The 23,580-nt window shown below is 52.8% G+C and overlaps 8 protein-coding genes across 8 annotated transcripts; 3 read left to right on the top strand and 5 right to left on the bottom strand.

Moving 5' to 3' along the window:
- Nucleotides 1–454: 454 nt before the first annotated feature.
- N7482_006670 (uncharacterized protein) lies at nt 455–658 on the top strand (the record flags this gene model as incomplete). Its single annotated transcript, XM_056688795.1, has 1 exon — nt 455–658. The coding sequence occupies one exon, from the start codon at nt 455–457 to the stop codon at nt 656–658; it is 204 nt and encodes a 67-aa protein (XP_056541224.1).
- A 2,012-nt stretch (nt 659–2,670) lies between these two features.
- On the bottom strand, nt 2,671–4,140 carry N7482_006669 (uncharacterized protein; the record flags this gene model as incomplete). The annotated part of the gene is made up of 6 exons (XM_056688794.1): nt 2,671–3,105; nt 3,168–3,517; nt 3,576–3,601; nt 3,657–3,718; nt 3,777–3,895; nt 3,963–4,140. The coding sequence occupies 6 exons, from the start codon at nt 4,138–4,140 to the stop codon at nt 2,671–2,673; spliced, it is 1,170 nt and encodes a 389-aa protein (XP_056541223.1).
- A 2,366-nt stretch (nt 4,141–6,506) lies between these two features.
- N7482_006668 (uncharacterized protein) lies at nt 6,507–12,448 on the top strand (the record flags this gene model as incomplete). The annotated part of the gene is made up of 4 exons (XM_056688793.1): nt 6,507–6,573; nt 6,834–7,942; nt 8,000–8,444; nt 8,511–12,448. 4 exons carry the CDS (start codon nt 6,507–6,509, stop codon nt 12,446–12,448), a joined length of 5,559 nt encoding a protein of 1,852 aa, XP_056541222.1.
- A 225-nt stretch (nt 12,449–12,673) lies between these two features.
- Nucleotides 12,674–13,579, bottom strand: N7482_006667 (ubiquitin-conjugating enzyme E2; the record flags this gene model as incomplete). Its single annotated transcript, XM_056688792.1, has 1 exon — nt 12,674–13,579. The coding sequence occupies one exon, from the start codon at nt 13,577–13,579 to the stop codon at nt 12,674–12,676; it is 906 nt and encodes a 301-aa protein (XP_056541221.1).
- Nucleotides 13,580–14,282: 703 nt separating this feature from the next.
- N7482_006666 (uncharacterized protein) lies at nt 14,283–15,731 on the bottom strand (the record flags this gene model as incomplete). The annotated part of the gene is made up of 2 exons (XM_056688791.1): nt 14,283–15,445; nt 15,491–15,731. The coding sequence occupies 2 exons, from the start codon at nt 15,729–15,731 to the stop codon at nt 14,283–14,285; spliced, it is 1,404 nt and encodes a 467-aa protein (XP_056541220.1).
- A 676-nt stretch (nt 15,732–16,407) lies between these two features.
- Nucleotides 16,408–18,121, bottom strand: N7482_006665 (rhomboid family membrane protein; the record flags this gene model as incomplete). The annotated part of the gene is made up of 3 exons (XM_056688790.1): nt 16,408–16,479; nt 16,546–17,564; nt 17,647–18,121. 3 exons carry the CDS (start codon nt 18,119–18,121, stop codon nt 16,408–16,410), a joined length of 1,566 nt encoding a protein of 521 aa, XP_056541219.1.
- A 1,427-nt stretch (nt 18,122–19,548) lies between these two features.
- Nucleotides 19,549–20,004, bottom strand: N7482_006664 (serine palmitoyltransferase small subunit family protein; the record flags this gene model as incomplete). Its single annotated transcript, XM_056688789.1, has 1 exon — nt 19,549–20,004. One exon carries the CDS (start codon nt 20,002–20,004, stop codon nt 19,549–19,551), a length of 456 nt encoding a protein of 151 aa, XP_056541218.1.
- A 1,001-nt stretch (nt 20,005–21,005) lies between these two features.
- Nucleotides 21,006–23,090, top strand: N7482_006663 (uncharacterized protein; the record flags this gene model as incomplete). Its single annotated transcript, XM_056688788.1, has 2 exons — nt 21,006–21,911; nt 21,975–23,090. 2 exons carry the CDS (start codon nt 21,006–21,008, stop codon nt 23,088–23,090), a joined length of 2,022 nt encoding a protein of 673 aa, XP_056541217.1.
- Nucleotides 23,091–23,580: the final 490 nt, after the last annotated feature.

Here is a 23,580-nt window from a genome sequence, read left to right as displayed (position 1 = left end):
CGCCCCTTGATTGTGTGCTCACCCAACTCTGACCAAGCACAGCATATCCCCTGATCACCCCAGAGCCCACTCTGCGTGGGAACCACCGACAGCTGGCGCGTTGGTACAAGGTTGATGGCAATGTCGAGCCTATAATTCTCGACCGTCAAACGAGGACCTCTTCGTGTCGCACACATCCACACGGGCTCTGGACACAATACCCACAAACATACCGTCTATACTCAGATACTTGACCTGGCATGGATCAAAAGGGCTGGCTTGTTTGTGCAAGTTCCGTAAAAGAACTAGGCGTTTGGCAATGGCACCCTAGTTGTTACTGGACTGTTTGTTATTGCGCACCATTCAGGCCTACGACTAACCATTGATACTGACATCTACATGACCGATATACGCTACCTCGATTATATGGATCAGTGAACGGCTAAGAGAGAAAACCCTATCGGATCACTGCAAGATGGAAGTCGGAGCAGCTACATTCATGAGCGATCAGCCTGGCATCTCCGGGGCGGGTGCGCAGAAACCAAAGAAGAAACGAATTAGGAATTGGACGGTGGAGGACCAGACTGTCAACTGTGAGTTTGAGCAGTCACGCCGCGAGGCTTTCAGCAAGCGCTTGATGGGCAGTTGCCTAATCACACTGAGTAGCACTTGGTGCTAACACTATGTAAGAGCTTATGGGATCATCGCCGATCAAAAAGGCCCAACACAACGCCCTCGAAGCATATCATTGTGGATGCAAGTACTTGGCATCGCAGGACCCAGCAGACCAAAAGCCTTCGAGCGGGTCGTGTCAACCAGACCCTTCGGGCTGAGCGTGATGGTCTACTCCGTGAAGTCAACGGTCTTCGGTCTCTCTGTCAGCAGGATTCTTGCGAACCACGCGAAGCTCAGCCATTAAATCCTGCCATGCTGGAAATGCCAATGGGTTGCATTGAGCCATCTCCAGAACTTGTGACCAGCCCCGGAGGACAGTCTTTCCTAAGTGGACAGAGATTTCTCCTTCCGCTTCACAGCCCGGGGTATTGATCCTCACCCCCAGTGGCGCCTCAGTACTGGGGAAAACATCACAAGAATTTGGCATTTTTTCTGTCAACAGCAATCCTCCTCCCCTTGAGCCATATAACGTAAAGCGACTGGAGTTGGACATAACGGAATGAGAATATGCAATCTAATGCTTGATCAATAGATATTGCCAGTGGCTCCTCGCAGCTTTGGGGCCTGCCATCCGAGATACCTACAGCTACGCCACTAAAAGGAGCTGTACAGATATCAACACGTTCTCACACCTTGTCAGTAATGCTTCCATGTTCTCGTCTCAATATTCTGGAAGTCATGACCACAACAGTCCCACAAGATATTGACATACCATTCGATCTCAGCCCAGCAGCACCGACAGCGCTTTGTCACCATGGCACGAACTAATGATAGCTAATGATTCGACTGCGTTGGAAGTCTTTCACCTAATAAACTCGTTCATTCCCGATCCACAAACATCCATCTGTATAAACTGGAAATGTCAAGAAATGGGAACGGCAACAAATACATACTTTAGAAAAGGGTTATTCGAGAAGCATGAGAAATTTTTTACGGCCACTTCAATCTTCGCCTGGCTTCCCTTGTCCGCATAACAAACAATGCAGGTTTCCTGCAGCCGCATTTGATCTCAGGATCTGCTTCATTCTGCCCTGTCTAGCTCAGCTCCTCCGTTGGCGATGTAGTCGATATTAGAGCCTTGACAACTTGCCATCCTAGTTGGGTCCGATTAGTGGATCAATCTGTGCAAGCTTTTTCAGTCACTCTGGAATTGGAGACGCATTCCGATACGAATGCTTTGGCTTGGCCACGCCCTCTCTAGGCTGCTTGGATCCATCGTATGGAAAATTTACCAACTAGGTGAGAACTTGTTTGGAAATGGTAGAGTGGCATCCCATTTTGCCAGTTACCACGGCCTCCTCCGGAGAGATGAAATTTGTTATGATGGTGCTAGCACCTGTGATTATATGTTAACAGTCTTTTTGCATACCGGGCATTCTTGCAGGATGGCTGCTTCTTGCCAGTCTCCTTATAGAGACTCTTATATGTCTCAAGGATCGGAACTACTTGCGGAGACATAGGGTATAGCAGACTTGGTTTGCAGGTCCAGTTCATTGTGTGCGCGAGCCTTAGGCAGGTGAAGGTAAGCAATAAAATTCACCGGAGTGGATTTTGGAAACAAAATCTACCATTCTAGTACAGGCTGATATACACGCAGCCGGTATGGCTCGCAGCAATTGCCTGATGAACACGGCTGAACGACCTTCAATCGAGTTGAATACTCTTCATAACTAGGCTTGTGGAACTTCAGAAATGATTTTTGGTTGCCCGTTTGAATTAGAAAATAGAAAGAATTGTACAGCGTGCAATCACCATGTCTGCTTGAGGTCAAGGGTATCTACATACAAGACGAAAAGCTGCTGAACGAAAACCAATCAAAGAACGCCGCGATGCCAAGCCACCAGTCTATAATTTCTTCCGAGCACCAAGTTGTTTTCGTGTTCGTTTTCATATGCAATCCAAAATGAAGATCTTTCAATCTTATGCATCGAGCCTATCCAAAGGTCGAGAAACAATGCCGTCGAGAAACAATTGTCGTCAAGTCATTACAGGAAGTATTACAAAATAAGCTATGTTTTAGTTCTTGTCGTCCGGGGGTGGGTTGTCGGTCACACTTGCTGCGGCATTCTCGGGGATGTCGGTGGAACGGCAAGGGGTACCGTCTACACTGAGTGTACTATGAGGGTCTCCGGAATTGCCGTCAGAAACGCCATCCGGGACGCTGTCGGGCACGCTCTCAGATTTATGTGCAACTTCATCGGCACAGTCGGCAGAGGGCGTTGACGGGCCAGCCTGTTTCTCGCGAACCCAGGGCAGGAGGCTGGGTATGTACTCTTGAACAGATTCGAAACGAGTGCGCGTGGGCGCAGTGATATCGTCGGCCCAACGGATGCCGCCTTGCCCGCGATTCTCGGCCCAAGCTTTCTTCTCGCGGCGCAGGTCACTCTGGACCCAGGGGATTGTGATCAGTGTCCAGACCCCTGCCCAAGCGAACGGCAAGCTCCAGCCCAGCTGTCGAATGTGATGTCAGTCGGGTTCTTAGCCTGGCCGCCACCCATTTCAAGCAAACTTACCGTGAACGCAACGGGTTCTGAGACGGTGAAGATCACCACGGTGATGGCGGCGGCGAAGATGATGGAGCCGCCGCTCCAGAAACAGTTCATTTCGAAGAGCATTCGGCGGAAGTATGGGCTTGACAGGTATCGGGTCCGCAGCGCATATCGATACATTTGACCACCACCTCCGTCCACGGCTACGACATCTTCAATCAGCGCATATAGTGCGGTGGGCATAACGGATCCTTTCGGTGTGGAGGAGATTCGGAAGGGTGCTTTGAAACCCATCATGCGGAGGACGTCGAGGGTGAGGTGGACGAAGCCGAAGTAGAACATAACGGTCGGGAGAACCATAGCGACCAGGCGCACTAGAGACTGTTAGTGAAAAATCACGATAGATGACAATAAGAGACAACTGAATCTCACCATAGGGCTGCTTAGGTACGGTTCCGCTAGACTGCTGTCAGGATGCTTGCGACTGGCTTTGGGCACCGCGAGCCGACTTACATAATGAGTTCGACGGCCAAAATGAGCCAGACGATGGTGAAGTTGATATGGAAGAAGTCCAGCTGCCCAGTGCTCATATTAGCCCCATGCCAATTTCTCAATCGTGACAAAACAGCCTACCCATGATTTCCGAGCGTTCAACGGTCGAGCGCGCGAATTCTTTCGAAAGAGGTTGTGTAAACGGTAGAAGTATTCAAAAACGGAGACGCCGCCCAAGCAGGCTGTGACAATGGAGAACACTGCGGACTCATATCAGCAATTACCACCATGAAGAGCTCAGAAGACGTATCAAGCCACCCAACATACCCAAATTGGCCGATAGATTGGTGCAGTACGTTAGCACCCAGTACAGGATCAGCGGCTGACCCAACGTATCGAAGACAAAAAGGAACCAGAAAAAAGCGATCGCCTTCTTTCGAGTGTGCAGAGAGTAGGGAAGCGGAGGCGGTTCGGTCGGCAAACCGGAGTCGATTCCTTCCTCCATCTGCGTGGCGATAGTGGCGGGTAGCGCAAGTCGAGTTTCAGGAGACGGCGCGAAGCGCTCAATTATTGTTCTCAACGGAGAACGCTCAACGGTTGGGTAAGAGGGAGTCGATGGCTTAGGACATGTCGAGGTATTCTGGACGATGCCCGCTTGAGACGGCAGTAAAAGGGGAAAACTGGAAGATAGGGAGGGACAATCGAAGAAAAAGCGGGTTTTTTAGTTTCCGGAAACGACGGAGGTACAAGCACAGCCGTACAAAGTTGGCGGCGCGCGGAAGTACCTGACGTAAAATGATCGTGGTGGCCCCGTGATGTCATGCAAACACTGGCCTTCCACTTGGAGTATCCAAGTATACGTATGCTCTTTTTCAATGTACAAGTACCGAGGACTTTCCAAGGCCCGCAATACTTCAGGTGATCAGTTAGGCAGCCAGCCTATAATAACGAACCCTTCTGGTCTCGGTGACTTCGGGAGGTCTTTCTTTTGCCTCCAAATGTGCCAAGGACAACGTGCCAAGGACAACCCTCTTGAGGCGCAGCGCCCCTGTCACCAGAGTCTGGTTGGCCACCCGGCGTATTCGCTCAGCGCATTCGGAGTGCATGGCATCTGGATGGAAAAGCCTAGCCAAATCACAGACAACGCCGAACGAAGACTGGAGCAGAGGACTAAACATTACTACGGAGTACCTCGGAACGCAGATCAATATGATGTGAGAATGCAGTCGGCCTACCATGTCCCTGGCGGACACGCGTTACTCATCACATTATCCCTGTGCCCTTGCCGACGCATGTTGTGGTTGGTGCCGCCCACATAAACAGGAAATGGCGCTGCTTATGGAAATCGGGCTGCTGAGACATGGAACTCCGCCTGAGCTCGGACGCCGATCCCAGCCAGACAATCCTGCCGATCGCTGGGTCGAGCCTGACTTGACCCGCCAGCGTGGTTTAAGAGGGTTTCATAATTTTGGCACGGTTAAAGGAAACATCAAAGGGTCCATGTGCGATATATGCCGGCATACGAATGAGTCTCTCTTTCTACAGCACTCAAATGCCGAGCTCGGTCCGATCGGATACGATTCCCAGTCTACTCCTTATTGCCGTGTTTTTCTACTCAAATTTGGATTCTCAATCCCAGTGGAGCTGCAAGTTAATCCTTGACTCAGCGGGACCCCCGGATCGGCAGTCGGCGTTTTTAACCGCCGTGAATGATTTTCCGTGAAGGTGAGTGGATGGCCGAAGCCTAGGCTCGGATGGCTCGGAGGCGATATCTAGATTGAGGAGGATATCGACGGCGAATGGAATGTGAATTTGCACACATGCGTATGGTTCTGTCCAAGATAGTACTACGACTGTCTAGACATTCTCCCAAGCCTCGTCGGACCTATCTTGTAAGGCCCCCTCCAGAGAGAGTAGATAATTGCGATCCACACCGGATCTATCCATGAGTATCAATGCCAAGCAATCGAGCCCAGAAGATTGAACGGATGGGTCATATACAGCGGCAGTGCAAAAGTTTGAAACCATTTCCTACGCACATACCGCGAACTCCCTACACTCAACGCACTGTATATTAGCTAATTTACCGACTCCAATGCCCTATAGGGCACAGGCGGTTATTGAGGTGGATAGGTGTATACAGGAAATTAAGTTTTTGTGGTTTGATTCCAGATTTTTCAGTAGATTTTTATCCGATAGATAAGTCTTGGCAATAAGGGAAATAGTTTCAAACTCTTGCACTACCACTGTAGAGCTGGAAATTATTTACAGTTCATTGGCATCATAGCTACAATGCGTCCGACGCTTCTATGGCCCACAAAATGACTGAGGTACTGAGTTGCTCCACCGATTTCCTCCAAAAAGCACATACAGAGGCCAATTTCCTTCACTAGTATTCCTAGTTTGCCGGGTCTTGCTGCCCATTCCATTTGGGATCTAGACCACACTCTTAGAAGGGACCCTCTCAGCCTCGGTAGTACAAGATGAAGATCTAATGTTGGCCAAAATGAAAGCAGCAGATGGCTGGTGTTTGGAAAGCTACTACGCTGCTTTCCAGCTTGCACCTGCCTTTTTCATAGATAGTATCTCATATATACGGAGGAGAGTAAATGGACTGCTGCGCGAGAGGTTGGTGTCTGAGTGTCTGATAATTAACTCAACTTAGTGGCATGCCTTCATTATCAGGCGACAATTACCGGGAGCTGGGACTTGCACGTGACTGCCTGGAAAGGCGGCAAATTCGAGGACCCGCGTTCGAAACACAGTTTTTGCTCTCGAAAATTCCGACCCGCGTTAACACTTCACTTCCCCAAGAGTCCCCTTCACCCGATTTACTTACTGAATATTTCCTCGAACCGTGATGGTATAACCATGGCGCCTAGCTTGCAGGAGCTGATCGAGTTCCTGTTGAATGAGGTCGCGCTGTGTGGTAACCAAGGTGCGTATAGCTTGGTCTTGAGACCCACTTTTCTCAGCATGATCTATCTATATGCGCTCTGCGCATCATCCATCATCGGACACTGGAACATGCATGTCTCACGTTTGAGGGTATTCGGGATTTCTGCTTGGCGTCGACCATCCAATTGTCTTCCCTTACCAGTCATGTATTTCTTGGTGGCACATTCCAGTTTCCCTGAACTGGCACCTCCTTACTATCCTTCATACAGTGAGTTTGACACGAAGCTGACCTGCATCTAGGCGCGACCTTGTCGGAGATTCTCAAGGCAATTGAATTTTTCTACCAGAACACTTCTCAGGATACGACCCAGCGGCACCAGACTGTTGATCGCCGCTTCAAAGCTAAGGTTTGGTCATGGCTCGCACGCAATCCTGAGGTGTTTGTGGGGGAGAACAATGAATGGAATCAACTCAGCCTGGACGAGTTGGAGCAGAAAGATCTTCAGATCGAAGGAACAACTCGTCGCGACGACCCGGAAGCAGAGAAGGATCAAGATGCATCATCCGCTGCCTCGTCTTCCTCGCCCATCCGGATCTTCGTCTCGAAAGAGAGGATGTGGTACGCTCTCACAGGGCATGAGCCAGATGAGACCAAGGTACCCGCGAGCGAGTTCGTTTTACTTTCAATAATTGCATCACACAAGTCCGGCGGCATCGCACAAACAGACCTGGTGAGACTCAGTGGTCAAGACAAACGCTCAGTCCCCAAGCGAACAGACGCCCTGCAGCAGAAAGGCTACATCGAAAAACGTGCAATCCAAATCAGATCAGCTCGGACCAGTCTTTGTACGCTTCGTCGATTCTTGAAACCAACTGGGGGCGACTCAAAGGCCGAAGGCACAGCCGAAAGTGCCATGATCGACTTCGAGGCTTTCGCTACCAAGTTGTTCGAGATTCTCAAAGAATTCGGCATCATTACCCGTAATGATCTCAAAAAACGCCTTGGGTTTGAAGATCGCTGGCGCTGGCGAATTCTGTCTCGTGCCCTTCGCAAGTTTGAACGGATCGGAGTACTAAAGCGGGTGAGGGCCGAGTCGCAATATGAGATGATGCATTCATGCGTGATGCTCGTCCGTGACCCCACCGAAAATGACATGGAGAAATTTCATGCCGTCAGTGGGGACTTGAATAGGGGTGCGGATGACCAAGCGGACGTGGATGATGACATAGAGCTTGATGTCGCGGGGGAGAAGACCGCCGGTGCAGAGGATGGGGCTGTTAAGGTGGAGAAGGAGAAGCATGTCGTCGATGCTGGACGAACTGTGCCGTCATGGACGCCGGACCGCACCTTGGGCAACCAAGTCTTTGACATCGTAAACCATTCTGGGACTGCGGGGATCACCAATCATGTGAGTTCGACTACAATGGAACCGGAGGGATCATGGCTGATAACCTGAACTCTTAAGGATATAAACCGCATTTGCTTTGGCAGCTTTTACCGTCGGCCTTCCGAAAGTGCACTGCATCGTCTGGTCGATTGCTGGCAACTGTCTCAGCCGGTTCACCTCCGGCACCTTGCTATTGTTCGGGATACGGCAATTGACAAGACCATATTTTATTACGTCCATTACTCGGTACATAACTTTGCAAAGCTGGTTGAGAGTGGGCAAGCAGTGTGGGAGGCTGTGGAGTTCCCAGTTCAAAAGGCCAAAGCGGCAAATTGCTATATTCCTCCAGTCGACGCCGTCGCACAGCTCGATGAATACGGTTTTCCTGAAACAAGTGCCGTTAAGAAATTGGTGAATAACGGCAATGCGAGCTTATTTGAGGCGCTCGCCGTCTGCAAGCCACCAACCTACCTTCTGTCAAGCAGTGATCCTATGCCAGTCAGACTTCGGGATGGTCATTATAGTACGTGTTTGCCTTCTGATGGAAAATGTTCAATTTGGTATATGCTCATTTCTAACGACTGCACAGCTATTGACATGGGCCAACAAGGCATAGCTGGAACTGTAATACCGTCGCCGATTGGAGGTCGCCGTCATGGCGGCCGTCCAAAGGGCTCACGGAAGAAGGGTCCTCAAGGACGAACAAGTATGTTCAAAATGGAGAGAAGCTCTCCTGGAAACCCCGATTCCGATGAGATGGAGTTGGATTATGTCCCACCCGAGGTTCCAGATCATATGTCATGGGCACAGACACCTCGTTGTACACCCAAGCTCAACGGAAAACAGGCGAAGTTGGCGAAGTTGGCGGGCCTTTCTGAAAGAGAAAGGTTGGAGGCATTGGGAATGGATGAGTCTTGGACGGAATATAACGTTCTTATCAATGCATGCCCGAACCCCGGTGTCTATGTTACGCCGCAAGGCAAAAGGAGACCGGTGGGGATGAGGCAAGGTCGCCCTGCGAGAAGTCGAATTGCAGTTTTCAAATCGACCAAACTGGCATCTTTCCCCTGGTTTCCGCAGATGGAGAGGAAAACAGGTGAAGAGAACGTTCAGTCACAGGAAGAAACACTAGAAGTGTCTGGCTCACACCAAAACGATGTTCCAATTTCGGTGTCCACAGCATTTAACTCCGAAGGTTTCACAGCTTTTGGACCAGCTGCCGCTCTCCAGTCTACCTCTGGGACCTCTACTAGTCGAAAGCGGGCCTATGATGAATTGAATTACACTGATTCTCCAACACCAGCACTCACTGCCTCTGGACAGCCCAGGCGTGGCCGGAGACCCAAAAAGCATCCCCGCCTTGACGAGCCCCAAGATGTGGCCAACCGGGAAACCCCAACGGATTCAGAAACCGCAGTGCAAGAGAAAGCTGTTCAAACTCCCCATGCGGCTGAGGCAGCCCCGTCCGCTCCGCAGGATAAGGGTTCCGCTATCCATCTACCGAGTGAAAAGCAGACTCAACCGGCTACGCCTAACCGGCATCGTGTCGGTTCTCTGGAGCAGGTTTCCCTTCCAGAAACACCCCAAGCCCCAAGATCAGGGACTACCAATAGCCCCGAGAAGCAAAATGCGGGTTCTCCACGATCAAGAAAACCCCAGCCGTTCTCGAGGGATTGGTTTACGAAGCCTCTGAGCCCATCCGCTTCCAACACGCGGGCTCAGACCACCAAACTATCACATGGCGCGGCTGATCGGGGCGGCTCTGTTAGTCTCCTTCGCAGGAAGCTCATCATGGAGATCGTGGAGAAGGCTGGCGGAGCATACCCTTCTACTCCGGAGATGTGGTTCCCATTTGCAACACTGTGGTTCAAACAAAAGTACAAAGAAAGACCTGATAATCGCACCGTTAGAACAGCGATCAAGAACCTGGTTGACGCTGGCAAACTTCGGCAATTGACATTCTGCGGCAAAGGTCCTAAAGACGTTATGGTCACCAAGACCATCTTGGCCAAGCCAGACATGTCACCAGATGACCCTTTGATCAAGAGCATGCAACGCAAGCTTCTTGCCTCAACTGATCAGCGGATCTCTTATTCGCCTAACGTTGAATTGGATCCCGAACTTGTCCGATCCAGTGGCCAAACGGGCATACCAAAGCTTGTGTTGCCTGTTATACCAGGTGCGACGGTTCAGTTGCACGAAAAACCTGCTACTGTTAAGGCAGAAGAGGAGAGGACCGAACGCAGGGTCCAAAGGGACTTGTTGAGGACGTTGGAAGGTGAACTTGGACTTTCCGGCGATTCTTCCACCGCTGGCTCCAAACGACTCATGAAAATCCGTCGCCATCCACCTGGTCAAGACCCTCTGACAGGGGCCCCCCAGACGTTGATTTCTCGGCCCAGCACCGGCAAGCCTGGGAGAAAGCCCACAAGTGATTCCTCACGGCTTATCAAAACAATGTCTGCCATTGGGCCCTATGCCATGCTCATGTACCCGAAGCAAGACTTCCACCCGAGCTCTGGTACTTTTGCTACATTCGGCGCATTCGGCGCGACGAGGAAACTGCGTACACTTGTTAGGAAGCCCATCAGTGACAGTGCGAAAGATTCTGTCCGTGAGCTGGCTGAGCTGGCATCGGCTCCAAATGTAACTCAGAAAGGCCGCGTCAAAACATTCCACGCGAGGGCAGAGAAGATTCTCAGGTGGGAGCTCGAACACGGGGAAATTTTCGATGAGCACCATGACGGAGCTGGCACGTACATTGGGCAAACCGTTAGTGACGAGTTTGAAACCGTGCCAATTGAGGGTGAAATTCGCTTCGATGTCGATGAGCCAGTTCCTTCTCCTTCCCCACCCAGAACCATCATGACAACTCGGCATGGAGGAATATTGCGCGAGATCCGGCCTCGTGCAGAAGTGTCTTCTACTGTGATGCCACCGGGATTCCAGCCATATCACACAATTGGAGCTCCTTTGCGTCGTCGTATCGATGCGGTCGATACTTCCATCCCTGGCCGATATGGAGTAAAGGCTGATGTCGCAACACACCGTACCCGCCGCCGAGGTGTTCTCCCTCCACTTGACCAGGCTCTTTACCGGAAGATCATGGTTGCCATCGTCGCCGTCAGAATCCTCGCAGGTGGTGCAGAGGCCCGGGCTGTCGACTGGGAGCTAGTGTGTGCTGCTTTCCCCAAACATGACCCCACTTTCATCCAGGATCATGCCAAATCTATCCTGAACAAGAGTAGATTGCAGATCGTCGGCATGCAACGTAATTTCCAGGAGCAATTCCTTGAAGCATATTCCAAAGGCACGGTTCCTAAGATCGACTATGACAACCTGGACAAATACAACTGGCCAGCTGTCGTCGAGTGGGCTAATATTGAACTTGAGTTCTCTACATCTGAAAAGGCTCCGCTGCTACCCTCGACCAGGGAAGAGTTTGATAGCATCTTCGAACTTCGCCCCGAGACTGTTCCCATGGCCGATGAGTTGTATACCCACACCTCGGGCATCACCATCAATTTCAAGCGTGGCCTCATGGCCCATGTCCCATTCGCAGTGCAAGTCGGCGCCGATCAAGACCGCACAGTTCAAGGGGCCCGAAGGAACGACCTTGCCCGCCTCGATGCCATCAAGACTTGGGTACGCGCCAATGTCGCCGCATCAGAGTCGACCTACAACCCCACGAAGGCCCAGGAGGCGCTGAAACCCTTCGGCAAGCAACTCCTCGATTCGGCCGTGCAGTCATTACTTACAGAGCGTGTCATCAGCATGGGAAACAAGGGCCGCGTTGTACCAGGTCGCAACTACGATCTCACAGATCATCTTCTCTCATCGTTGAACCGCAAGCGTCTCATCGACTGCAGTATCCTAAAGCGCGCTGCGTACTTCAAGACAGCCGTTCTGGATCCCCAGCTGCAAAGCGCAGGGTCCTTCGAAGTACAGTACCACGCAGAAGACGGCGATATCCTCGCTTTGATAAACCTCTATAACGCCGGATACCTCACTCTCCACCCCCATGGCCAGCCGCGCGACAAGTGGGGCCTGACAGATGGTGGATACCTCACCCGGCAGATGGACAAGGGCCGCCTGCGCTTCGCCATAGAAGTTCGCCCGACCGCTTCATACGTATACGGGAATCCGGTGGAGACTCAAGCATCTAGCATCGCCGCCCCGTTGCCGCCCTCATCGGAAGACGCCAGCGTCCCACCGAAACTGCCCCTGTGGTACGATATCCATGGCTACCTGGTCCCTCAGCTATGGGAGATGGCCATCGCCTCGGTGCTGGGCTGCGTTTCTATGCGGCAGGGTCTCAGTGCGGAACGCATCTCGGGTATGCTCAAGCCTGCCATGGGCGCGTGGGAGATTGAACTGCTGCTGGAATGGTTGGCCGAGGTCGGTGTTGTGGCCCGGCAGGGATGCAGTATGAAGGCTGGCTGGATGGTGCGCGAGTGGTGGTGGATGACCCTGGTGGAGAAGGATCCGGAGGCGATACAGGTTGAGGAGCCGGTTGCTATTGCCTGAGAAGAGAGATGCATTCTTGCCTCCTTGTATGATTAGTGATAATGAATTTGTGTATTCAATCAATTAAAAGTGAATTGAAATAAACGCTCAATGTTCTTGTATGGTATCCAACGCTGTAAAGAAACAAATAATCGGCCGAAAAGATCCTAAACACCATGCAGTAGTCTGATACAATATACACAAAGCAGAGCCAGCTTGCTTCGTGGAGAGTGGTAAGTGGGCAACTTATAGATCGTCGACATCAACCACACGCTTGGTGACTAGAATGATGAGGGCAATGACAATGCCAATGATTGCGCGGTCCAGCCACGGGCTGTTTGCGGGCTCAGTTGAGGTTGTAGTCGCAGCCACAGTGCCAGCTACAGTAGCAGGAGCAGGTAATGTTGGCCTTGGGCGAGGGCGGGTGCTGGGCTGAGTAGATAGCGCTGCTGACAATGCTGCTGGAGTCGAGGGTCCTTGGGGAGCTGGCGGGACTGCAGGTGCTGGATATGCCGAAGTTGGATCCGCAGGCGCCGGTGTAGATGCAGACTCCTCACCAACAACTTCAGTCGGACCCTCCAGTCCTCTCTCCTCCTCAGCCTCCTTCTTCCCTCCCTCAACCTCACTCCCTTCAACATCAACCTCCACACCTCTCTGCCGACAAACATCCCACCACTCCCGCATAACCTGCTCATTACTTTCACCACACTCGCGACAAACCCACCCGCGACTCGCGCGCGCAAACTCCCTCCGCATTTCCTCATTCCCCTCCATCCCACCAACCTGCCCCTGACTCTCCGCCCCCATGATCTCGCTCCGGATGGCCAGCAGCGCCGTGCGCACCCCCCATGCCGGCTGCCACGTCTCCTCGTGGTGGCCCGAGATGCTCAGGCAGATCTCGCGGTTGACCTCGAAGCGGCCCGACGGTGTGAGGAAACGGAAGCTTGGCGGGCGGAGCGGGTATGCTAGCGGGAAGGTGATGCGCCCATGGTACAGGCCGGCGGCGTAGGGGGTTGGACTGGGTGGGCCGGCGAGAGTGAAGTGCCAGTCGTGCAGGTTGTCTGATGTTGGGGATGCGGTGAAGTAGGGGCTGGGGTTTTTCTGGAGGTCTGTTGATTCCTTAAGAAGGCGGCGTGTTGAAGGGGATGTCATTTTGGCGGTAGATTGATTTTATATGGAATAGGTGAAGCCGTTAATATTGTCGAGTCGAGATGATGCGGAAGTAGAGGTAAACGTGGACGTAGAAGTGTGGAGATGGAGAGGATAAGATCATCGATTGCCGATTAGATCAACGATATCGGGCTCAGGCACCAAGGCAGAAACCAGCGGGTCACCAAGACCGCCGCGACGCGTCAAATGAATAAACGAAACCGAAATGTAGTAATTGCAAGCAAGAAGCTGGATGTACAGATAAAAGTTGTCGCTTCGTATTTAACAAACGTCACGTAGCGCCATAATACTCCGCAATGAGAAAATGCCAACTTGGCATCATCGGCGGATAACAAGTTATCATGTTATCACCGAACGCCAATCCATGCAAATAAACTGCTGTAGTCTCCCCAGAAATGCGCTCTGTTTGCGGCTTTAAGCATCCCATTTCAATCATCCCAGTCACGCCACTCATCAGTGTCTCTATTTCGCCCTTGTGGCTTCTGGATTTTCCCAGCCTCCGGGTCAAGCAACCCATTCCCTTCGGACTCATCCTCGAAATCGCTATCCCCTGGTCGTGGTCGCGGAGACATCGGCGCAAGTGTCTGCATAGATACGCTCGTCGGTGGTCGCTCGGGTGCATCCTGCGGTCGTCGGTTGGGAGTCCAACTCGGTTGCAGTTGCGGCGGCGCGGCACCTGCGCCATTTACCCCCAGGCATGGCTATTATCCATATTCCGCGAGTACAAGTCGCGGTGGTACTGCTGCTCATTGCTAGCCTCCTGTTCTCGACTAATACGGACCCGCTCACGTGCCTCGAGGAACCGCGGGCTCGGCTCCCAGCGCCATCCGTCACCAGTAGTCGTACAGATGGGCAAGGGCCAGAGGAGAGGCTGGTCGCCGAAGAGGTGGGCTAGGTTGCGGCGCCAGCCGTGGTCAAATGCACTGGGCATTTTTTCACTGTCTTGGTCGTTGATCCAGTCCTGGTATCGCTCATGCTCGCGCTGGCGTTCCATCTCAGCGTAGGATCGGGTGAGAGCTTGTTGGGCGGGGGTAAGATGATTTTGATTTTCAAGATTGGGACCTTGATCGGGTGTGTAGGGTGCAGGGGAAAGTCGTTCTTCGCCTTCTTCAGCGCGAGTCACGCCTGGAATCGCATTGGCGTGTGCCTCCAGTATTTGGTTGCCGTAGCCCTGTAGTCGGTGGGCCAGGCTCTCGTTATTCGGATCCGTAGCATGGCCATTGCCCGCACCATGCTCGAAGTGCTGCCGATCCAGCGCCTTGCGTAGCGGCGAGACATATCTTGTCTTCTCGAGACACTCGATAGTCGTAACTCCCCGCACCGCCAGACTAATATGCCACGCCGTAAAACCCGTCAAAACGAGTCCAATAATGCCTCCCAGAATCGCTAACAGCACCACGTTGACTGGCAAATAGGTATCCATGTATCGAGTATCATTCAAAATCTCTGTCCACGTCCACACGGCCGACACGGCGAAACAAACCCAGCAGAACAGTGACGTATAGATCAGGAACAGCAGGAACGCCTTGTAGTTATACATTCCAACGCACGTCGCCAGCCATGGACAGTGGTGGTCCATCTTCAGCACACACCGCTTGCATGTCGAGCAGTGGTGCGCGCGGTCTGGCTTCGGACACTGGCATTTCTTGCAGTAGCGCGAGCCACCGGATGAGCTGACCGTGTAAGATGTAAACTCCGGGTACTCAGTGACAGGCAAGGCGCTGTACTCGTGGCGGCCGTTGCCACGGCGTGTTGTCAAGGGCGAGCCCGGGTCCGTGAAGACGGCGACAGTATAGGAAGCGTTTAGACAGCCGTAGAGGAGAAGGCCGAGAAGAGTGCTCGGGATCCCTGTATCAGATCAAAAAGTCGTTAGTCCGCTAATTCATCAATCACGTCCGAGGCATCCGTCCAATCCATCTTCTGGAGTGTCCATACCAATCCAAGCACTCCGGTGCTCCTTAAACCCAATACTAACTTCCACATACACCGCCCACGTTGTCAACCCATACACGAATGCCAGTGGGAAGCAGCTTGCCGCCGCACAGCAGTAGCGCTCACAGCGAAGCGCCCACGCGCGAGGACGCCGCTTCGGCCATGATGGCGAGGTCGGGGGGGACGAGGCCAGGGTGGCCATGACAGATGATTATCGCGCGAGCGAGAGGTGGGCGATGTGCATCGGATGAGGGTTGGAGTCGAGTTCGCAGAGAGTGTGTATTCAATGACAGGCCCGCATGGCGCAGACATACGCCGTATGGTGATAACGTGAGGTCGGTTCAGTTCAGTACAGTGCAGCTGCGGCCTGCTGAGAGAGCTGCGTCAGCCCGGGGACGCCCTTACTCAGCCACGGGGCTGAGCCATGCCCTTAATTTTAGCGCGGTCCCGTAGGGCGGAGGTGGGACTGTACCAAGAAATAAGATCAGTCGGCGAATGTATGTGAATCGCAGATTATCGAAAGGGTGTTTGAGAAAGGGGCCCAGGGCAGGCTTCGACGGCATATGCTGTGTGATAGTGTGAAGAGAGGAGTGTGCTGTTGGTGACACCAAGGCATTGTGTAAATGGTCTACACGAGGCTCTTGTGGGTGAACTACTGTACTATACGTAGACGAGGCTCAGACCGTTCAACCGGAGACTGGATTTACAGTATTATCTATGAGATTTAAATTGCTTTGAGGGGTATTTGTGGGTGTGTACACCGTACGCAATTATAGCGCTCTATTTACAAATATTCCATATCCCCCCATGGAGCCCCCGAATCAATGCCGGAGACTCGGGACTGAATAAAATATGAAAAAAATTGGATGGACATACCACTAGGTGGTAGTGGTGGTAGACGAAGACTCCGAAGACTCCAATGTGTCCTGCTTGCACCAGCCATTAACGGGCTAGATATCGATTCATTAGCAGACATTTCTCCGTAAATAAGCGGAATAGGAAGCAGATTTACTCACCAGACAACTCAAGCGGTAGCACCACGAGCAATTTGACGATGGGTATCTGTAGAAATCAATAATCAACATGATAAATCCAATCAGGACCGCGACCAGTGCGCCCACGCGCACCAGCCACCAGCACCACCACAGAGGCTTGCGGCCCTTGAAGAATTGGAGCGGGCCGTTAGATTCGTCCTTCCCGCCGGAAGACGATACCATATTGCCCTTGTTCTTAAAGAAGTCCATCATTGAGGTGGTCTTCCGCTTGTCGGCCGGGTCGACACCAGCGCCGCCACTCATGGCGACGTAAGGCTGGCGAGCGAGACCAATCTGCTCTCGCAGGGCATTCGGGGAGCGCAGAAGAGACAACCCCATAGCCAGCCCCATGATGAATCCGCCAATGTGGGAGAAGTTGTCCAAACCCGGGAGCAGGCCGAGGACAAACGAAACGGCAACTCCCAGGACCATGATGATCAATTCTACCCACGGAGACTCGCGCTGAGGCCAATCATAAAGCAGGTCCAGCAGGACGAGGGCCATGATGCCAAAGAGTGCGCCCGAACACCCTGTACTTGGCTGCAGTTGCGCCGCGTAGTTTCCTCCAAAGACATACCCGAAGATGCCGCTGGCGAAGTAGGTCAGGGTATACCGCCACATGCCGATCATACGCTCCATATCCGCTCCCATGGTCAGTTGCACGAGTAGGTTGAAGCCGATGTGAATGAATCCGCCGTGCAAGAAGATGGGGATGATGAAGCGGTACCACTGGTTTGGCGCAGGTTTGTCATCCAGCGAGCCACCGACCTTGGGATTCGGTACGCCGCCAAAAGCACACAAGTCCGACAGCGTGCAGTCATATGTGTTCGAGGTGGTGTTAGGGCAGGGCCAACTGATCTCCACGCTGGAGTTCTGGATGCCCGGGATGTTCTTCATGCATGGGTCGTAGCGAGCACCCATGTAGATTTGGATGTATGGTGATGGGCCGATCATGGGGTTGAAGGAGGGCTTGGTCTCGATCGGCGATCCAGTCAGTGTGCCTAGAAACGACAAGTTAGCCTGACCCCTCGCGGCGGAGACCGCGCAGTTAAGGCCGGGGTGCGCGATGTTGCGAATACTGACCACTCTTCACCAATTCCACGATAAACACAATGATCTGGGCCAATGTCAAAGTCCACGTCACCCACGCCGGCTTCTTGCGGAAGAAGCCCTTCTTTGTCCGACTCCCTCCACGCCCTCGATCCTCCAGCGCCCCTGGCGAGGGCGGGGGGTATTGTGTAGGCTGGTGCATCCATTCCGGGTTATTGCTAAATTGCGTCTGCGCCTTCAGCGGGATATTCTCTGCATAGTGGTCGCCGTCCGTGAGCCGCCCGGCGGTTGCGTATGCTCCATTGTCCGATTGGAGTGACTGTTGGCTCTGGTGGTTGTGATAGGGGGCGGCCGGGTTATCGTGATGGCTGATCTGGCTCACGGGGCTGTGGCTTTCGAAGCCGTACCCAGGGTTGTTTGCGTTAAGCTGGGGTGCGTGCCCTGTCGTAACTTGATCGTAACTGGGCGGGTTGGGGATATTCGCATGGTAGTATTCGTTGGCGGCCATGATGGGTGCCAGCCGAGGTTGCGGGATCGAAGACGGGGGGGACGATCAGAGTCTGTCGGGAGGGTCGTGAAAGTGGTTCAGCTTCAATGCTAGTGGGGAAAATGCAAAAGCGCGAAAGGGAGAAACCCTGTAAGTGAAAGAAGGGCGGTGATTGATGTCGATAGAAACTACTCCGGGGAAGTAGAAGGCCGTGTTTGTCAACAAAAAGAAGAAAGAAAAGGCAAGGTAGGCAGTCACATTACTTGGCGAAACTATTTTTGGGGCCGATCGTCGTCACAAAATCAACACAGCCGCGCGGCGCTTGGCTGGGCAGCCTGCCCCCGCTGGTGAGGCTGGTAGGGTGGAGTGCGTGTCATTTAGGCAATTTTGATCCAGGCTCGAGTCTATTAAATTTCTTATTTGATCACAGCCACGTTTGTGTCTGTTTACACGACGCACGCACTCCCTCAGCCTTTGTGCCAAGCCTGCGCTATCGAATGCGCAGCAGCCTGACCACGCGACACGCTGAGCATCTGTACAACATGTACGGAATACATGACAAAGGATGTAGCAGTCCTCAAGGCTTTTGATCTGGTCGCATTATTGGGTATTTCTGCGGGAACTTCATGCTTTGTTTTCTTCTGGACCCTTCCACCCGGCATCATTACATAATCCTATAGATTGGAATTCTACCGGGGCCCCTGTTATAAAAAACCTTAATTTGGAACATGGCATGGCCGTTTCAGTGTTTATTTGGTAGCTTCATGAATTGTGATCGCAAGGCAAAGCATAGTTAAACCAGACTAGTCCTACTTAAAGAACACAAGGTGGGGAGGAACAAGCACCAAAATAGAAGAAGAAGCCAAGCGGGCAGGCACCTTAGGCAGATACTAGTACGGTCGGGCCGGAAAAAGGGAGGTCTAGAGGACCCTGGAAGAATTGCTGTTAAACAAATTGGATATAAAGTATTATAGTGGGTAGCAATAAGATCCACGAGTAACCTCGTCCCCAAGTCTGCTGCGCTGGTAGCCAAATGCTCCAGGCCGAGTGTCGGTTCGTGGTGCTCGTGTTCGTGTCGTCGACCGTGCGACTCTCTGCGAAAAGAGCTGCCCGGCGCGCATCATTAAGATCCATAGGGTGAGAATGTCGTGTCGTGTCGCAAGGATGAATACGCCAAAAAAAAAAAAAACAACACAGAGGAGCGGAGACAAAACAAATGTAACCGACCAAGACAAACAAATCCCCAAGAGAAGAAGCATCGAACTGTATGATGCCTGCAGGCGTATGCGAAAATGAGCCGCTGTAGTTAACGTCACGAACGTGGTTTCCTTCCTCGAAGAAGTACCCCAGGCGGAAAGTGAAGGCAGTGGGAGAGTTGAATGGGGTGTGATGATCCCCTTCTAGGGAGGCGCATGCTCCAAACAAGATATGAAGGCGCCGATAGGCCTTTATGAAGGGACAGCGTGCTCTGCGATGGACGTGGTGGAGATCGGATTGCCATAATTATCCAGGATGCCCAGTGCTGTGCCCACCTCCCGGTTGCTGTGACCAGTCAGCAACCATACAAGGCGACTGAGCTTGTGGTACAGCAGCGACGGGAAGTAAAGCAGCAGCGCCCACAGCAGGAGGGTCAGGACCACGAAAACGAAGGTATTGGCCACGAGCTTCTCGCTGGGGGTCATCACGTAGAGACCGAAGGTGACTTCGTAGCGGTAGTACTCGAGACGGACGCGGTCGAGGAAGCACTCGAAGGGGACGCGAGCCCTCTGGGAGCGGAACGCTGCGGCGGTATTTGCATTCACAGTCGACGAGTACTTGCTGACGAGCCCGTCCACCGCGGCGGATGTATGAGACATGTGCGCCGAGGTGTTAGGCGTATAGAGGGACTGCATCTCGGTCGTCATCCTGGGCAGGGCGAGTTGCGACGGTTTCGCCGAACGCGTTCGAGAGGACGAGACAAAATAGCGTGGAGAAGAGGGAATAGTCACAAAGGCTGATTTTGTGGCTTCTTTCCGTATTCTTTTGCACGCTTCGTCTGAGCTTGTCAGGGGGAAATGGCGCAGGGGATGGTTGTCAGGGTTTAACCTAGGCTGAAAGCTCCCTGCGCCGGGCTTGCGGATGCAGTCGGAATTGCACAGGTCGGCGAGTTCGCGATCGAGGCAATGGGGTCACACCGGGGATATGATGAAGTTAGAGATTGGAGAACAAGAGAACGATATCAAGGACTCGTAGAGAGATCGAACCGGGGGGAGTAGAGGAGGGAAGAGGAGAAAGTTCGGGAGAAAAAAAGATATGAAGGTTGGAATCGGATTTATCGGCATTGAATTTACTCAACTGTTCAACTTTACTTACGGAGGGAGCATCAGCCCGGACCGGCCCCCCTAACGGAGATCCATGCCTTGGAACTCGTCAAAAGGCTCAGTGGATTCCTCCGTGGCATGCTGGTCTATGAGACTATGTGATTCACATGACAGGGCCCCAAATGAGTTCGGCTGGGAATGCGCTGTATACATCGGAAGTTCGGCCCGTAAGGCTGTTCCAAGTGGATCGACGCGCCAGGTACCAGGGTGGACTAGTTGGCGACTCGGGTATGCGGAATTATGAGAGTGCCGCTATATCATTGAAGTGTATTACAAAAAGAAATCAATTCTCATTGTCACTGGCGGTCACTGGAGATCACTGCTGAGTTTTGCAGCAGCAATCATTCATCCTTATATTCCATAGACGATGAATTATGACATATCGTTCCCCTGTCCCAGGGCGGTCCGTTCCATTGTTCTTCCACCAGCCACCCGGCGGTGGCTGACTGGCCGACTCGGTGATGTCACCGCGTGCCTTTTCCCCGCGCCGCATTTGGCCTCAACCATCCGTAAACTAACACCCTCCAAGCAACTCCCGACTCACCATGGACGACGACCCGCTCGTCCAGGCCTTGCCTCCGGCCACCGACTACCTCACCTACCTCACCCTTCTGGAATACCAGTTGACCCCCGCACGCCTTCCGCTGCTGCACCGCCTCCTGCAAGATGAGAAGCTCACCACTAATATCGGCTGGGACCTGGTGAAGTTGCTCCTGCCCATGGTTCCTGCATCCACCGAGTGTCTGCAAGATGTGGCCCGCCTAGGAAATCCTCGCGAAGTCATTCTCCGTGTCTCTGAGGCCCTCGAACATTTGCAGCCGGAGAATGAGGATGACGACGAGGGAGAGGCGGAGGAGGAGGAGGAGGAGGAGGAGGAGGAGGAGGAGGAGGAGGAGGATGCCAATGCTGCGGGCAAGCCTCTGCCCCCACACATCCTGCAGTTTAACTGCCTCTTGGCAATGCTCTCCATTCTTCATCAGCGGCTCCAGGCGAAGCTGCCCAGTCGCTTCATCGCAACCTCGCTCAAGGCAGCCCTCGAAGCGTACGAGACGATGATTTGCGATGAAACCACTCTGGCCCTCCTTGAATTCCTCCGTGACCTATCTCCCAACAAGCGACCAGCTCCAGCACCACGTGCACCCAGCGAGTCGAGCGTCCTACGGGTCTCACAGGCATCGGCGCCTGATCCAGAGGCCGAGGTGCAGTCGCCGTCGCTAGCCAAGGACAACGAGACGCAACTGGTCCGCAAATTCATCCAATTCGGTCTGCTCGAGCTGCTCAAGCTATATCTTCTGGACTTCTCTAGTCCAATGGATCCGGGAATGTCGTGGACGGTTCGTATGCAGGAGAAGCTGCATCCCAATCTACGGCTGCCAGAGCAATCGCAGACGGATGCATATGCGAGCATGAAAGAGCTGAAAGAGCGGGATATGATCATGGGAAAGATTGTGGTATGTGCTCAGCCCCAGGACTTCCATGATTAGTAGGTTATACTGATCGGTATCTTCCACTAGGCTCTTTCACGAGATGTTGGTATTGACAGCAACGACCTCTTGTCCATCATCTCCCGATCGCCTGGAAGCCAGCCACCTCCACTAGACTTCGACGACCCTCCCAAGACAGTTGACGAAATCCCGCTCGAGCGACATGGCTCTCTCTTGCTTCTCGCCGCCCGAGCTGCCGGGCCCACACTCTTCGCATCATCCACGCACCCAGCGCCATCCTTGCCGGTCTTCCCAGACCTGGCCCGAATTTTTTCACACTTCCTTGGGGATAGCAGCAATCTGGACGAGGTTGCTTTTGGACAGCCTCACGCCCTTCTAGATTCGCTGCTGGCCTTGACCGTCCATGCTCTGCAGCAGCCCATTCCTGCACCCTCAAGTGAAACCGAGTTCAAGGACTTCGTACTCATCTTGGCTGCATGCACAGCGCACCAGAGCCACGGCATCGTCCGGCAGATCCCCGCTACCATTGTGCACAGTCATCCCTCGCCCACCACGCGATTCAAGGTTATCTACGCCATCTTGGAGAGCGACCGTCTACTATCTACCCGGGATAGTGCCATCTCCTGGCTGAAAGACGAGATTGTCAATACCAAGCCATCTGAGCCATCTGAGCCATCTGAGGACGTCTTTCACGATCCTCTCTGGTTTTGGTCTATCTTCCCGCTCCTTCTGCGCCCGATAGACGTCGATAGCTCGACCAAAAGGCTTGTTGAGAGCTGGACTCGACTTGCGCAAACCGAGGGCGCATCTCTACACTCCGCGCTCAACCTCTACTACCTCCTCCTCTCATCCAGCGGTCTCCGCGACCGTCTGTGCCTTGAGAAGACGGTCAAGTACTTCCGCAGCAAAGTTCTCACACCGCTCCGACAACTCTTCCGTGCTTTCGAGGGTGATCTCACGGCAAAGGGTGGCGATGGTCTGATCGAAACTGCCGTCGGTGAGGAGATGTGCCAGGTTGGGCTTGCCAGGTCTGTGGGACTGATCGGGCTCACACTGGATCAGATCGAGGATGTTATGAGTGAACACTTTGGAACCGACGACGCTGATTTGAAGGAGTACTCGGATGAAGACGAGGCTCTGGTTTCGGCGATTCGAAAGAAGACGGAGGCCTTGGGGTTGAACTAAGTAGGATCGTGGGTGCCCGGCCGTGTGTTTTGTATGTAGATCCGACTCATTTATATTCGGGGCTGGTCCGTCGAATTACTACATATGCATGCCATTGTTCATGAATCAATATCTTATGGACCTAACCAAGGGGCGGTAGACATGACTGAAGTTTGTCTCAAGAGGCATTAAAATTAGGTTGTTTGCTTTCGACATCCAATGGAATTTTATTCCATCCCATCTCACTACAATATGCAGAACCGAGACAGCCGACTCCAACCCAAGCTACACACTGATTTAGTGGGAAAAGGGAGATCTTCGAGAGGCAGAGATTGCATTCCTATCAGCCGCTCATGACCAACACTGAAAACTAGGTAATAAAATATCACGAATCACAGACACACCCCGCGCTCCAGACAACAAGACCATCAACTCACACCCCGTCCCCCCCACGAAACAGTCCCCAACAGGTTTTTAGTCAATTTTGTGCTCTCTCAAAATCGCAGCTGAA

Source organism: Penicillium canariense (genome assembly GCF_028826845.1).
Source record: "Penicillium canariense strain IBT 26290 chromosome Unknown utg000004l_segment0_segment0, whole genome shotgun sequence".
NCBI lineage: Eukaryota > Fungi > Ascomycota > Eurotiomycetes > Eurotiales > Aspergillaceae > Penicillium > Penicillium canariense.
Note: the sequence above shows the minus strand (reverse complement) of the source record. Positions and strands in the feature narration are given on the sequence as shown.